General features: G+C 44.6%; 1 protein-coding gene across 1 annotated transcript in view; it reads left to right on the top strand.

The window, feature by feature from the left end:
• Positions 1-16,862, top strand: part of NID2 (nidogen 2) — a 63,503-nt gene that overhangs the window by 45,935 nt on the left and 706 nt on the right. Inside the window, 9 exon segments of the mRNA XM_030930574.1 lie at positions 2,047-2,166; positions 2,923-3,156; positions 6,906-7,127; positions 7,736-7,905; positions 10,417-10,546; positions 11,051-11,222; positions 14,349-14,506; positions 15,713-15,836; positions 16,537-16,649. Of these exon segments, the coding sequence (XP_030786434.1) occupies positions 2,047-2,166; positions 2,923-3,156; positions 6,906-7,127; positions 7,736-7,905; positions 10,417-10,546; positions 11,051-11,222; positions 14,349-14,506; positions 15,713-15,836; positions 16,537-16,649 (1,443 nt within the window).

Here is a 16,862-nt window from a genome sequence, read left to right as displayed (position 1 = left end):
ATTTTTAGGCTGAAGGTTCTAAGCGCATCAGTGATTTATTTGGTAGCTCTGGGGAATCCCCTCTCTCTTTAGTTCAAAAATAACAATAAGAAGCTGCTCCATGGGCTCCAGAAATAGGCCCTGTGTCTCAGGAATTCCTGCTTCCTGTCATTTCTTGGGGTTCCTGTTACCATTAGAAGTCCTTTTAGCATGTGTATTGTGAATAGCTTTAATTTCCTGCATTTGGCTGGATGTTAATTTTTACAGCTTTAATTTTACAGCCAGTTTTACAGCCTCTTCCAGGTCCAAGGTGTTAGACGGTCAGGTCATCGGTTTTGCCCAGCTGGGCATTTGAGTTGCCCTGTTGAAGAGACAGAGCCAAGCTCAAGGATAATTATGACAACATTGGTTGATTTTTGGGCAACTGAGGAGCCAACCAGAACACTTGGTTTGTTTCTACCCTTGCAGATGAATTAATATCTGCTTTCTTGCCTTTGTAGGTGAAATGATGGTATCCAGGGAGGCCAACCACTCACCTGGGTGGAGACTGTGGGTTGCATTGAGTATTCAGAACTTTTTGTGGGGGGACTCCAAGGAACTGATATATGCTGACTAAACTCCCCAGAGACAGAAGATAAGCAGAATGCTTACTTTCTAATTATAACATAAAAGATTCCTCTCCAGTGAACAGAACACCTTATGCTTAATACCCAGTGTGTATACTTAGTGGTACTTGAGAAAGAACATGAGTTACTGGAAGATAAGCCAGTGACAGCATTGTCTGGACAAAGGGTGGTGCAGGTAACCCTAGAAGAGGTTCCATGTGGGTCATGGGAGGCTGGGTGAGGAGCTAGCCCTGTTCCCAACCCACTCACATCAAATCTAGGGCTTCAGATCTCTGTCTTCCCAGGCTGATGTGTCTCTACCATGGGCTGCACCATACTGATGCAACACACGCTCATTTTCTAGGTTTCATACTGATCACACCATCCCGCATTTTTTTTTTTCTATTCACACATTTTAAAGAAACTTTTGGTTATTGCGATGGATGGAACCACTGCTTTGTTTTATTTTCAGCCAAGCCTTAATTGGACCTACACCCTTTGTTTATCCTCCTTTTACTCTGAAAGACTTCCTGTCTCTTAAGATAGCTTATCTCATCCCTTGGGAGTTAGTTTTAACCATTCAATTTTCAGAGCTGCTTTTTTTCTGCTGGGGATAGGGGGTGGGGGGTTACTTTGTCACGTCATATGCGGATTTCATTAAATAAAAGGAATGTAAGTTGGCTTTTGTTTGAAGTGTCAGGATTTTGTAGTTTTGAGAAATATGATGGTGAAAATTAATCCTCGTGGTGCCATGTGGAGAGTGTAGGGGCCTGAATTGTTTATACTGATATGCTCGGCAAAATTAGATTTCCATTTTCTAAGTATTATTTTAAAACCCTAGATAATATTCTTTCTTTATTTCTTCTAAAAGTGGAAAGTAAAGAAAATACCTGGCTAATAGGGGTGTGGTTCTAGATAGTAAGATTCTGATTAGGCAAGATGGAATGTGCTTCTTAGCTGAAAAATATTTGGGGCCTCATCTGGCTCCTTTGCATCTATAGACGAATGTTAGTTACATAGAGATGGTGCCAACAACAAAAGAAAGAAAAAAAAACCATTGTTGGATATATTTGTCTTTGTTGCAGCATTGCTGAAAGGAAGTTAATGACTTGTAGTCTAAAGGTTAGTTCAAAGGTAATTAACTTCCTTGAATTCACTGTCAATGAAACATGCTGTAGGATGTATTTTTTTTTTTTTTTTCTGTGAGTGACTACCCATTTGATTTCTACACTGAACATGTTTAGTCTGATGTGTTAACTCACATGTTCCTTGATTTTTTTTTTTCCTTTCTAGTAAGCCTACCTTTAGATGTCAGCATTTTTCTGCTCATGCTCAAAGGTCTTCTGAAGCTGACACCTCACTGGATGATGATCCACATGTCCAAAGCCCATGCAGTCGCACAGATTGTGTGAGTGAAGTCATGGTGTTCTTTGCTTCTCTCTTCTGTTTCTGACCTCTGCAGATATAGACGAATGCTCAGAAAACAGATGTCACCCCGCAGCTACCTGCTACAATACTCCTGGTTCCTTCTCTTGCCGTTGTCAACCCGGATATTATGGCGATGGATTTCAGTGCATACCTGGTAAGTTTTAGAGGGCCAGATTAGGCACATGAATCTCTTAACTCCTTCAAGGGTATTTTTCTATGACAGCCCACTCTTGATTTAGCCTGGTCTGAAGCCTTGCTGGATTTTCCAGGCTGTGGATTTTTTTCCTCAGTTACCTCCTGCTGCCTAGTTTACTGAGAGTTCACTGATTTGTGACATTCCTGGAGGCCTGCAGGAGATGACCCACCCATCATCCCATCTCATAGCAGCTCTGGTTAACTGCCCTAGTGATCCACTTGACCTTGATGAGTGCAATCTGGATGAAGTGTTGAGATCAAGCTTATTAAACAGGAGCCATATGCGCTGGTAGCCAGGGTTAAGCCCGTGGTGACCGTGTTAGAGGAGCTTGGCCAGCTTGGTGCAGTCTAGTGACTGCCGTTGGCCTGCAGCTTCTCAGACTTAACCTCTGGGCCTCGGGATGAATGAGCTCTGACTTGTTTTCTCCAGAGTCTCTTGGGATGCTGGGCAGATGCCACGGCTGCCCCTCATTTTCCCCAGATGACAATAGGGAGGGGCTGGGCTGCTTTACACTTAGAGCCAGCTAGGGACCTACAGGATGAACTGGAAGAACCGGGGAGAGACGAGATAAATAGTGGCAAGGTATTATAACATAAGAATCTAGGGCTCCAAAATCCCAGTGCCTTTCCATGCCATGCTGTGGGCTGGGGAAGTGGATGGGTTGCAATGCCTTCTATTTCTCTTCTGTGTCTTCCTCTGCCTTGATCCTGGAAGACTCCACCTCAAGCCTGACGCCTTGTGAACAACAGCAGCGCCATGCCCAGGCCCAGTATGCCCACCCTGGGGCCCGGTTCCACATCCCCCAATGCGACGAACAGGGCAACTTCCTGCCCCTACAGTGTCATGGCAGCACTGGCTTCTGCTGGTGCATAGACCCTGATGGTCATGAAGTTCCTGGTACCCAGACTCCACCTGGCTCTACACCGCCTCACTGTGGACCACCACCAGGTGAGCTTAGGCCTGGGGCTCAAGAAGCAGAATGGCACTGGTGGTGGGTAGATCATAATTCCTGCCCAGACCATGCAGGCACAGGGCCAGTCACCATCCTTCATAGCCTCTTTCCTCCTGAGAAGACTTGAATAATAGTGCGTACATATATTCGTGTTTGTGTCATAAGGACATAGAGATATACAATACATGACACATGATCTGTTACACATTGGCCTCTTAGACCCTTGTCCAGTACAAACTGGAAGTTGAGATTGTGTATGTAGGTCAGACTGAGACCCACTACCTTAGACCTGTTACAGCATCTGAGAGAGATGTGACAGTTAGAAGATCTGGCCAGACTGGTGTTTTGACGAGAAGGAAAACTGCCTTCGTATGTAACTATCTCGCTTACCTCTGCCTTCTGAATGACAGGAAACAGTATGAAGACTGTGTTAATATCAATAGGAAAAATAAGAAAAATGACACCTGCTGGTGGATCCAGCTAGTTTTCTCTAAACTGACAATCCCAGCCCTCTGTAACGTAGCCCAACATCTCAGAGGAGGCACAGGCATCTGGTTTCGGTTAGCCCATATACAATCTGAGAACATGCCTGCTACCATCTGAGCATTCCACATCTGCGTGGGGCACGGTGATCAAGTGTTCACAGTCGATTCCAACAGCAGGCAGATAAGGCACCTTTCTGTTCCTTGCTGAATTATTCAGGGATGGGTAAAACTTTTTTCCTTAATCATTACAGAAAAACTTTATTTAATGAAGAGCATAGGATTGGCTTGATACCATTTTAGCCAAAATGATTCCTATACAGCTTGCTATCCAAAGATCCATTTTTACTATTGAGAAGGGTTCCATAAATACTAGTCTTGGCTTTTAATGTGTGAAAGTAAGAAGAACTGGAGAATTACCCCAATAGTTTTTTCCCCTTTTAATGGTGTTAATTGTTGCCCGGGTGTGGTGGATCATGCCTGTAATCCCAGCACTTTGGGAGGCTGAGGCGGATGGATCATGAGGTCAAGAGATTGAGACCATCCTGGCCAACATGGTGAAACCCTGTCTCTACTAAAAATACAAAAATTAGCTGGGCATGGTGACATGCACCTGTAGTCCCAGCTACTTGGGAGGCTGAGGCAGGAGAATCACTTGAACCCAGGAGGCGGAGGTTGCAGTAGGCTGAGATAGTGCCACTGCACTCCAGCCTGGTGACAGAGTAAGACTGTTTAAAAATAAAAAAAGCCAGGTCTTGGTGGTTCCCGGATTCATATAGGTAAAAATTGGTAATGGCTTGATCCATAGTCCCTCTTTGTTTCTGTTTTTAGGAAAAGAGTTTAAAGGTCCAAAAAAGGTACAGAGAAATTCTATTTCCCTAATGCCTTCTCTTTGAAAATGTCGTTCTAACTCCATCTGGGATTTGAAGAAATCAGATGGTTGGGAGGTGCCTTTGGAGAATGGTTCAGAATTCGATTACATTTATTAAGACAAGCATGTGTTCAGGACAATGATTTTAAAGGGGGAACCAAGAGACTGAGAAGTGAATGATGAAAATAGGGTCGTGTTCCCTTGTGCGGACTTGCTCCTGCCCACACACTCTCTCGGCACTGGTTTGGACCCAGCAGCTATCTCTGACTGGTCTCATCTTTGATGGGGTCAGCTTCAGGGAGGGTAAGGATGCTCTGTGCCCCGATTTCAAAATACTTAAACCCCTGCCAACCAGAAGCACAAGAGAAAGACATTCATGGTTGGGTTGAAAAGTAGCAAATAGTAACGAATGAAAGGGATGCCCATGTATGAGTGATTTGAGACACCCATTTCCCAGGAGTTAGGTGCATCTCTTTGTTTGGAAGGCAGACACACAGCACAGGGTGGTCCCTTAAAGCAAAAAGATCCTTGGAGGTCTGAATATGGAGCAGGGGTGGAGTTGGGAACTTCTCCAGGGAATCCTGCAGTGTTTGAGGAAGTAGCATTTCCCTCTCTGTGTTCCATTGAGACACATTTGGGTGAAGAAGTCAGAGTCTTACCTTCTCCACGGGGCCTTAAAAAGAGCTTTGCCTCCCATGGGTCATAAGCTACAGTGACAACTAAATGGCATTCGCTTCCCCCAACTCTGGTGAGTCATGCAGTCGAGCTAGTTGGGTATGAGCTCTGACAACTTCATTCACAGTCTTTTGTGTTCCAAGAGGAACTGTAGGTGCTGGAGCCTGATCATAATGTTCCCAACTTTGTTCTTTGGAGTCATTGGAGGGTTTTGAGCAGAGTGACATGAAATGCCTTTATATTTTAAATGGACCATTCTGGCTGCTGCTAATTGAGTTTACACTGGTTTTGGAGAGAGTGAAGGCATAGAAAGGTGGAAGCAGGAAAACCAGTGGGAAGGCTGTTGCAGAAATCCCACGGAGAGAATGAAGCTTTTTGACTAGGGTGAGGGGGTACAGTAGGGAGAAGTAAAGATATTGTAAGTGGATTCTGAAGGTACTGCTAAAAAGAGTTTTTGACATATCAGATGTGGATGATGGAAGAAAGGAGGGTTGAGGATAATCAGGTCTGAGCAGTGGAAAAATGGAGGTGCCATTTACTCATATGGGAAAGACTAGGGGAGCAGCTGGTTTGACGGTGAAGGCAGGGGCTCAGTTTCTATCAGTTTCTGATTTATATTATACATCTAAATGGTGGTAGCAAGCAGGATTATTGGCTATGTGATTCTGCAGACTGTACGCTTTAAGTTGCAGGAATTAAAAAGCAAGGAGAAGCACCTCCTCTTGTTTAAGTTCCTTTGGGTAGTCCTAACATAAATGAACAAGTTATCTCAATAACCTGCTGCAGCAAAGTCTGCTCAGAACCACCTGTATTTTGAACAAAGCCTCAATGGCACTGTGGGAGCAGCCTGGGAGGAAACTGCTTTGCAACTGAAGCCAGAAGGACTTTAACCACAGAGAGAGTTATGAGGGAGGGGATAAGAGGAGGATGCTGGAGAAAGAGGGGGAAAGGGCAACATGGCAGGAAGCTAGAGCCTGCAGGAAAAGATTCAGCTTTGAGATAATCTCAGGCGCAGTGTGGGTAGAGCACTTCTGGAAACTGGGCTCTGTGAGAACCATTTTTAAGCTGTTTGGCACCACCTCTGCTATGCTTCACTACTAATTCCACTCAGTTTTACCATTATTCCATGTAGTTTTCCAATGGGTAGACAGAGGGCGCCGTGGCATAGTTGGGCTTTTGGTAATACTTTCTAAGACACACACTGGCCAGGCGCAAGACGGCCCTCTCCTCAGCAGGTCCTGGAGCTTGAAGCTTGAAGCAAGTGGGGAATGAATACAAATTGGCTTTAAGCATCACCTCGGCCACTGAGTCCCCAAGGATCACCTGCACAAATGCTCCGTCAGCAGAGGTGCCCGAGGTGCAGGCAGGATGGGCCTTGTGGGCCTCTCCTGGCCAGAGGGAGATCATGCCCCTTCCCAGGCTGAGTGAGCTGCACTGCTGACCTTACCTCCTCTTATTCTTTCTTGATGTGGCTGGGCCTTGATGACAGACCCTCCTGGCAAGAAAGAAGCATCAGATGATCTCTTTCTGATTCCCATGGTAGAGTACTTAGAACACATTTGCTTCCCAAGTTTGGTGTCCGTGGGCTTGGCTGAGACCTGGACAGTAGGAGAAGGAAGGCCAGGAGGCCAGGCATGGGGTCTTGAGCTATATTTTGCATTCTGTCCTTGGCTCACAATCAAAGGCTTTTCTTCTTCCCTCTTCCCCATCTGCTCAGAGCCCACCCAGAGGCCCCCGACCATCTGTGAGCGCTGGAGGGAAAACCTGCTGGAGCACTATGGCGGCACCCCCCGGGATGACCAGTACGTGCCCCAGTGCGATGACCTGGGCCACTTCACCCCCCTGCAGTGCCATGGAAAGAGCGACTTCTGCTGGTGTGTGGACAAAGATGGCAGAGAGGTGCAGGGCACCCGCTCCCAGCCAGGCACCACCCCTGCGTGTAAGCACCGGGCCGCCCCCGCTCCCCTCAGCTGAACCTAAGGCCTTTGCTAGGGATGCTGTCTGCTGTGGTGAAGTAGGGGGACGTGTTGGGGTCACCAGGTCTAATGAAAGAAGTCACTACGTGCTATGTTGATTTATAATCTGGTCCACGCAAGATCCCGATTTGCGTTTGGTGTCTGGTTTTTGTCATTAACAGTTTCCATAATTGGAACATCTGCAACTCGGTTCAGCAGGCAGTTACTCCCCCTCCCAAGCCCAGGGCGACAGGGGACACGTGTCACTCTGGAGTCCTAAAAGGAAGCTGACACAGTGCTGGCTCTGTTTTTTTTGTTTTCTTTCTTGAAAAACAAAAAACCTGTTCTGCTTTGTTCTGAGGGAAGTGTTTTGCTGCCTTCTTGCCTAGTAAATGGCAGATTTACATAATTAATCCTTAAAAAAAAACCCTAGAAATTAAAATTTCTTTTGAAGAACATCTGGAGCACATCTGCATTGGGCAAAGAACTTTTGATATTTTTGGAGGCTCTGGTATGTCGTAAAGTAACTTTTCTTCCCATCTCCCTGCCTGCCCTTGTTCCCCTTCCTCCTCTCCCACCCTCTCTCCCACAGGTATACCCACCGTCGCTCCACCCATGGTCCGGCCCACGCCCCGGCCAGATGTGACCCCTCCATCTGTGGGCACCTTCCTGCTCTATACCCAGGGCCAGCAGATTGGCTACTTGCCCCTCAATGGCACCAGGCTTCAGAAGGATGCAGCCAAGACCCTGCTGTCACTGCATGTAAAGTGGATTTCTGCTGGGGGCGGGGGGCGCGGGGGCTGCGTGGCTTTCCCAGTGGGAGCCACCTCACAGACCCTGTTGCAGTGCAGTGGACTGGGGCAGGGAAGTCCTGGAGGGTTTCTGAGCTGCAGCCCATTGGCATGGGCCCGATGCCACCACCACAGAACCAGGGCTCTCTACTGCTGGGGGTCACCTGTCACCACAAGGCTGTGCTCTCTGGTTTGTTCATGGGGTTTCAGATATATGGAAAGGGAACTGTAGACTTGTCAGCGTATGGAGGCTGTATGGTGATCCAAGGGAAAATGGACAGACTCTTACTGTAAGTCCTCAGGGTTCTCTGTATGTCATAACATCTCCATAGAAATCCTGGAAATCAAAGTGACAGGACTAACCACAAGGTGTGGTGTCTGCGATTTGCTGGGGACTCCCAAGTGGAAGTCAGCCCTTCCCTTTCACTTTGGTTCTGTCCCTTTGACCCACTTCTTTCCTAAGCTTCCCTGACTCTAGATGAAAACTTGATGTGTGTGTGACGCTGGGAGAGGAGTGGATGGCGCCTTCCCCAGGGGATGCTTGATGCTTCCTGAGCCAGCAGCCTCCCTAATGCAAGGCACCCCATTCTGGGGAGAGGGTTTTCTCTAAAATGGGGGGAAAACAAGGGTAGCTCTCTAGAAAGGCATCGACACAGTGGAAAATCATCTAATTCCATTGTTGAACTTCACACTCCAGGCACTTGCTCATCCATAAGAATAGTACGGCATTCATGTTTACATTTATTTCTGTAAATGAACTACTTATTTGGTTCCAGAAAAGCTTAGAAACAGCCAGTGTTTAGGAAGGGATGTGTTCTTTTTAAGATTTTGGGTCCTATCCCCTCCCCCAAGAAAACTCTCACATTGTTTTGTAAAACTTTCTCTGGAAGAGGTAGAGACTAAGAAGTTGACATCACTTTAAGCTAACCCTCTTTTATTCTAGTCAAGTCATAGAGCTTGATTGCCTTTCTGAACATGCCCCTGACCGGGACAGGGTGGTGATGGTAGTGGTAGTGGAACTGAAAGAAATGGGACATGGGTTATTTGCACATTTTAAGGAAATTTACTTAAAGGAAAACACTGGGACGTTTTCTGTAACCTGAGGTTATGACATGGGTTTATGAATTCCATGATTCCCCGGGTTAATGGAAGCTCATTTGAATGTGTACTCTTGCCTGAGACAAATGACCTTTTAATTTTCAAATAAAAGTGTAGTTGACCTTAGCCCTCCCCTCCCACCCCCCCACTGGAGCCAAATCCCGTTTTGTACAATCTTTCTTGTGCTGACTATGCTCCCAGGGGGCATAAGTGAAGCCAAGCCCCAGGAGGCTGTTAGGCAAGGCAGGAACTTGTATGACCTCAGGGACAGCCAGATAATCCCTGAGTGTTGGCTTCTCCGAGCAGGAGCCTGGATTGAAAACTGAATGAAGCGGAGTTGCAGAAAAATATCCGACTCAGCTTTTTTTTTTTTTTTTAAAGACTCATTCATTTAGCAATGAGGAGAGACCTCACTAGCTAGAGGTTGGATGATCACTACTCCCTAGTTCGTTAACCCAACGAATTATAGACTTTTTCCTTCTTTTGAGACAGGGTGTAGCTCTGTTGCCCAGGCTGGAGTTCAGTGGCACCATCTCGGCTTGCTGCAGCCTTGACCTCCTGGGCTCAAGCGATCCTCCCACCTCAGCCTCCTGAGTAGCTGGGACTACAGGTGCGTGCCACCATGCCCAGTCAATGTTTTTTTTTTTTAGACGGGGTCTCACTATATTGCTGTCTCAAACTCCTAGGCTCAAGCAATCCTCCTGCTTTGGCCTCCCAACGGACAGGAATTACAGGCGTGTCACTGTGCCTGGCTATACTTTAATACAGGATATAACCAATGTCTTGTCTCCTGAGTCAGGGGCAAGAGTATAGGTGATTGCACTTCAGGTAGAGGAAAGATCTCATATTCACAGAGAAGGGGAGAGTAGATTTTGTTGGCATATAGTGGCAAATTTTATTAAGGCTCTTGGAAAAGTGCTGATGACATTGGGAAAGGATTCAGTTTTTACCCAGTAAAATATTAAAAACTTATTTTGCTTAAGGCCATGTCCTGTAATTACTGAAGGGGCTGATTTTTTTTTTTAAATCAGTCATAATAGCACTTATTGAAGGGCTTACTGTATAACAATTACTGATTAGGAGACTTTACAAGCATTTACAGTATTAATTTTACAGAAACCATATGAAGCAGGTACACTATTGGCCTCATTTTGCAAATGAGACAAAGGCATAGAGAGGTTAAATGCCCAAAGCTACATGGCTAGTAAGTGGCTGAGCCTGGATATCACCTCAGAGTGCCCACATGTCCAGCTACTCTGCTCTGCTGCCTGCAGGATCACAGTGCAGTGTTGCTCACTGCAGCTGTACATGAGCAAGGCAGCTGAGTGTGAACAAAGGGGAAATGTAACCTAATTCTTCTAATTCTATGATTTGGTGCACAAAGGGCTCCATAATCGTGGGGATTGATTACGACTGCCGGGAGAGGATGGTGTACTGGACAGATGTCGCTGGACGGACAATCAGCCGTGCCAGTCTGGAACTGGGAGCAGAGCCTGAGACGATCGTGAATTCAGGTCAGCAGCTTCACTCAGCAGAGTCTGCATTTCATTTGATTCTACAAAGTCACTTGTCTACTTTACGCTGAAGTCTCCCGTCGATTTTTCTCTACTAAGGGAGGTTAAGCTCTAGGCAAGTCATTTTATTGAGCAGTATAAGACTAGCCCCTCTGTAAGCAAACACCTTCATACATAAGGAATGAATTAGGTGATTCCTACTGTGAGTGCTTCTCAAAAGAAAAGAACTCACGGTAAGAATTCGGGGTGAGGCCTTATTCAGTCTGGCTCTTGCACTGTGGATGCCGGGTGTCATCAAACTGGTAGGTCTAGTCTAGAAGCTAGAAGTAGTAGAACATGTAACAAAAGTACTTGTTTCTCTATTAACCTGGTTCTTGGGGACTTAGAGCCACTTGGGCTTTGTTTTCCCCTGCTGACCTCCTGCCCCACCCGACTCCTGGAGGGCTTCAGGTTTGCCCTCCATATCCTGCAAACACTCCAGTCTTGACTTTGCTTTATTTCCAGGTCTGATAAGCCCTGAAGGACTTGCCATCGACCACATCCGCAGAACAATGTACTGGACAGACAGTGTCATGGATAAGATAGAGAGCGCCCTGCTGGATGGCTCTGGACGCAGGGTCCTCTTCCACACAGATCTGGTGAATCCCCGTGCCATCGCTGTGGATCCAATCCGAGGGTCAGCTGGGCTTCCCTAATTCTCCTCTTACCTGTCGATCCTGATGTGAAGCCCTTGGGTTTTAAATAGTGTGAGGAAGGTCAGAACAAGAGAGTGAAAGCTCAAATGCGTTCCTGTAACAAAGATTTACTGAGGATCTACTAGGTGTCAGGACTTGCTCTAGGAAAAGACAAGGTCTGTTCTTTCATGGCACTTATATTCTATTAGGAGGAAACAAGACCGTATCAACAGGATTAGTCTGTGATGTGATATAGAAAATTCAGATTGTGTTGTGAGAATTAGGGCTACTCTGAATCAAATGATCAGGCAAGGTCTCAGATGACACTTAAACTGGAAGTGAAGTGGGACTCCTCCAGCAGCACATTTAGAAACCAGGGTTTTTGAAGCCCACGGTAGGGCTGACCTACATCAAGTGACATTAACCAAAAAGCTCAGGCACCTCTGGCCTCAGTGTTGCTGTAGCAGAAATCAAGATAAACATTCTCCCTGTGATAATTGCTAAGGTCATCAAATGTGACATACAGGATTTGTTCAGTGTCTCAGTACTTGTTAGAACCAGGGTGAATTTTTATATCTTGAGAAACTCTTGCCATGTTTAAGTGGAGTTTCTATGAAATGAAATTCCCCAATGCCCTTCGAATCAGTAAAGAAAACCTTCAGCTTTAATTTTCAGGTAAGTGCTTTTTGACTATGAAATACTTAAGTGCAGAGCCTCAAAGGTGGTTTCAAACTTTGGGTTCTACACACAGGAAAAGGTGTATCTCTATTCCAGTTGACTTAACAACATGAATTAATAGCCCTCTTAAAACTCTTTCCATAGGCTTGCCTTTCTGACATTTGGAAGGTTTTTTTTTTTTTTTTTTTTTTTGAGACAAGGTCTTGCTTTGTCGCCGAGGCCGGAGTGCAGTGGCACAATCTCGGCTGACTGCAAACTCCGCCTCCTGAGTAGCTGGGATTACAGGCATGTGCCACCATGTCCAGCTAATTTTTGTACTTTTAGTCGAGACAGGGTTTCGCCATTTTGGTCTCCAACTCCTGACCCTGGGTGCTCCACCTGCCTTGGGCTTCCAAAGTGGCTGGGATTACAGGCATGAGACACTGCGCCTGGCCCCGTATTGCTTCTTGGTACTTGACCTGAAAACTGGGGAGAGCTGCCATCTTGTAAGCAATGATACCTTGGCCATGTCTCGGGAGTCTGGGGAAAAAGCATACTTTTAAGCTGAAATCCACAACACAGCCACGAGTTTAAAGATCAAAGTAGAATTTTCTTATCCAGACAGCAAATAGAAATGCTAAAGGACTTTAATTTTTAATGAAACCTGGTTCAAGGTGGGTTTTCTTTTCAATAAAACACATGTATTACATCTACCTGAACTGCTTAACAGAATGGTTGTCAAGCCTCCCTGCATATTTCTCCTTTGCTTTCTATAGATTTCACCTTGACAACTTTCCTCCTCTGGCAATCCCCAAATAATCTATACCAAATACCTATGTGAGCTTGTTTCAGCCTTTTTGATAATATTAAATCATTTTGGGGAGGAGACTGATCAGAAGGGATGAAGGAATGATATGCATGCTTTACCTTCTGGCCACCCCCACCTTAGCGCAAAGTGTAAACTGATTTCTGGCTTTTGCTCTCAGCTTCTCTCTGCTTCATCTATTGGGCATAAGGGATGAAATTCACAACAGGGGTGGGTAACCTATGGTTTCTTCTCTCTCTGAGGTTCTCTACAACTCAACTGATTTATTCAAAGCTTCTATAGCTTTTATAAAACAGTATTTTATAAAAAGTGCTTTCAACATTATTTCTGCTCTATAAACCTGTTTCCTTATAATAATCTATTTCCACTTAATAGGACCATATTTCCTAGCTAGTATCTGTTATGAATATCTTTCATTTTTAACGTGGCATTTAAAAGGTAAAGTGCTAGGCCGGGCGCGGTGGCTCAAGCCTGTAATCCCAGCACTTTGGGAGGCCGAGACGGACGGATCACGAGGTCAGAAGATCAAGACCATCCTGGCTAACATGGTGAAACCCCGTCTCTACTAAAAAAAATACAAAATCTAGCCGGGCAAGGTGGCGGGCGCCTGCAGTCCCAGCTACTTGGGAGGCTGAGGCAGGAGAATGGCGTAAACCCGGGAGGCGGAGCTTGCAGTGAGCTGAGATCCGGCCACTTGCACTCCAGCCTGGGCAACAGAGCGAGACTCCGTCTCAAAAAAAAAGGTAAAGTGCTTAACTTAAAAGGCTTACCATCCCTGGGTGCCAGGTACAGGACAATCCAGATTCCCCTTCAAGTACCAAATTGTATCTTTGGCAGAAAAAGAACAGTTTCCCTCTAAAATCCCTGGTCCACGTCTCTTCAAGTTCCACAGTTTATATCGAAGCCATTCCTAACAGCTGTCTTTGTTTCTATTCTAAACCCAAGATTCAAGATTTCAACAGAAGGTTTTGGGGCAGTTGAATCAAGGGGTATCTTGGAGGCAGGGATTCTGATAGTAGCTTAGTAATGACTCCTTCCGCCTAGTTACAATAATCAGAAAACCATGTGACACAGGTAAAAGTGGAATATGGCTGTGTTACCTAGAGCTGTGTAACAAATTGCCCAAACCCTCAGCAGTTTAAGACAACATTTAGTCTCACAGTTTCTGTGAGTCAGGAATCTAAGTGTCTTCACTGAGCTCCTCAGGCATGGAGTCTCTCACAAGGCTGCAATCAAGTAATGGCCAAACTGCAGGGATCTCAAGGCTCAGCCTGGGGAAGACACAGTCCAAGCATGCTCACATGGGTTGTAGGCAGGACTAATGTCTCTGGCCAACAGCCCTCGAGAACATCAGTTCCTTGGCACATGTTTCTCTTTATAGGGTGGGTTGCAACATGGCATTGAACTTCCCTCAAAGGGAGCGAGAGAGAGCACCTAAGGCAGAAACCAGTTTTTGAGACCTAATATTGGCCTATCACTTCTGCTATACTCACTAGAAGAAGATACTAAATAATGCAGCCCAAACTCGAAGGGATTGCTTAAGACTATAATACACGAGGAGATGCAGATCACTGGGGGCTGCTTAGATGCTGCCTACCACAGGCTACATAGCTATTCTTTTACAATCTTGATTTTTAACTTACAGCAACTTGTACTGGACAGACTGGAATAGAGAAGCTCCTAAAATTGAAACATCATCTTTAGATGGAGAAAACAGAAGAATTCTGATCAATACAGACATTGGATTGCCCAATGGCTTAACCTTTGACCCTTTCTCTAAACTGCTCTGCTGGGCAGATGCAGGTAATACTACTGATGGAATGCAAATAGATAACCGCTCATTGCAGTGAGTGTGAGCACTAGTAGATTTTACTACAAAATCAAATCCCATCACTTAGATCTTTTGGTTTAAACACATTTCTGACAGTACAGCACATAATCTCCTTTCTTTGTTCTGTAAACTTTTAAATACTATTAAATGAGTCTTAAAATGAACTTTCTGGGGTTTGGGTGGAGGGAAGGCTATATCAAGCAGTAAGTTTGTACTGCTTGCCTGACCGTGAGTGCTTGGCATATTTTTAACGGTTAAAAGAAATATTAGCCACTGTTGAACTGACAAACTGAATTGAAGTTATTCTTCTGGTGCGGGGAGAGTGGGTCACTATAACTTACCTACAAACATCTGTTATAATGCTAAAGACATTCTTTGAAAAGTGTTGTAGCAGGGTGGCTTCCTTCAGTAATAACATGGGTATTAGGCACCCAAATTTGTTTGCTTTCATCAGCACAATTGAAAAAATGCTGTGTGTCTAGTTCTATACTAAAGAATATGAAAAAGACTGTTCTTGAATTTGTAATCTAATAAAAGGGCCTATAATGCACATAGGTCACTTTTATAACCCAGTTGTTTAAAACAAGTTACATTTCTTAAAAGTATTTGAAATTTAAATCAGGGCTCCATGAGAAATGTGAAACTTGGAAATTCTTGGTTTAGTTATTGTAAAAATTTTTAAGACTGATTCCTTTACACTGAAATGTTACCATTTTAGTCACTTTTTTCCTCCTACCTAGAAAATATTTTTAAAATACTAAGGACTTTGGTTAAAAGGCTGCCTCCATAATTATACACATAGCTTACAAAGGGCAAGTATTTACCCAGGTGTTATAATTTATAAGCTAAGGCTTGAAATCACACAAATTATAAAAATAATTACGTCTAATGCCCTATTTAGGTAGAAACTTACCAGATTTCAGTAAATGCAATCCTGTCTTCCAAAAAAGGATTGAAAGTTTGAATCTCTACTAAAAACTGGAATGCTATCCAACAAACTGGAGACGAGTAATAGGACAGGTAATATTACAGTTGTTAAGCACTTCCATTGCAGTCATAGATTATTTCCCCGTTCTTCCATTGTTTTCTTGGAGAAGGAATCTGTCACTCATTTTTGGCAAAGCAACTTATTACTCCGTGGTGTAAAAGGTCCTCATTTTCCCCCTTTGTTTTCAAAGGAACCAAAAAACTGGAGTGCACACTACCTGATGGAACTGGACGGCGTGTCATTCACAACAACCTCAAGTACCCCTTCAGCATCATAAGCTATGCAGATCACTTCTACCACACAGACTGGAGGAGGTGAGCCCCACACATTCTGGACAAGCCTGAAAAGGCCAACTGTTCCAGAGGACACGCCACTTGTTTTACAAAAAGTCAGTATGTGACTTTACTCATTTAAGACCTCTGAGGCTTTTGTTTTGTCACCTCCTCATTGGCAGATAAGATCCTTCAAGGATGTTTCTTTTCATCCTTTCCTGTTTTTGAAATCATCCTTTTACTTCACCCAGAAATTGAATGGTATTGATCACATATAGCTTAAAAAGTAGCAAAGCTATTTGATAATTAACTCTCTCAAAAGGAAGCATATTAATCTAAATGTGTTCTTTAGAGAGTAAGACTACCCTTGATACCATGAACTATATTGAATATGGGGCTTAAGCTGGTTTTTGACTGACACTGTGGACATATTGTCTGAGAGCGAAAAATACTATTTAGACTAGCTCTCAAATGAGGAACTGTGGAACATTAAAGTCTAGGCCCTTTACCCCATGCCCTACAAATCTGATTTGATAGCTCATCATGTGATTCTAACATGCAGCTAGAGATGAGCAACGGATTTAGAGCAATGGTCCCTCAAACTTCAGTGTGGCTTTAGCGTCAGCCCTCGGACAGAGAAGGCTGCCAGAAATTATCCTCTATTGCAACTCACTTTTTTGTAGCTAACTTCTTAATCTAGTAAATGACTCTCCCTGAATTCACTCTTCCTTTCTGTTACCAGGGATGGTGTTGTATCAGTAAATAAACATAGTGGCCAGTTTACTGATGAGTATCTCCCAGAACAACGATCTCACCTCTACGGGATAACTGCAGTCTACCCCTACTGCCCAACAGGTAAAAAATATGCTTTAGGATGCGCCTTTAAATTAGCAGGGTAGAGAAGGGGGATATATATAGTATTTGATTACCCCTGCTGCCTGTGACACTGCCACCATTGCCTTCTTCCTGCCCTGAGGCCCAGTCTTTACTACCTTAAATCTACCCAGTTTATACACAAAATGCAAAGACTTGCTGTTGCAACTTGGCTACAATATACTCACCCACTAC

This window comes from Rhinopithecus roxellana, chromosome 5 (genome assembly GCF_007565055.1).
Source record: "Rhinopithecus roxellana isolate Shanxi Qingling chromosome 5, ASM756505v1, whole genome shotgun sequence".
Taxonomy (NCBI): Eukaryota; Metazoa; Chordata; class Mammalia; order Primates; family Cercopithecidae; genus Rhinopithecus; species Rhinopithecus roxellana.
The sequence above is the reverse complement of the archived record's forward strand: the minus strand, read 5'-3'. Positions and strand labels throughout refer to the sequence as shown.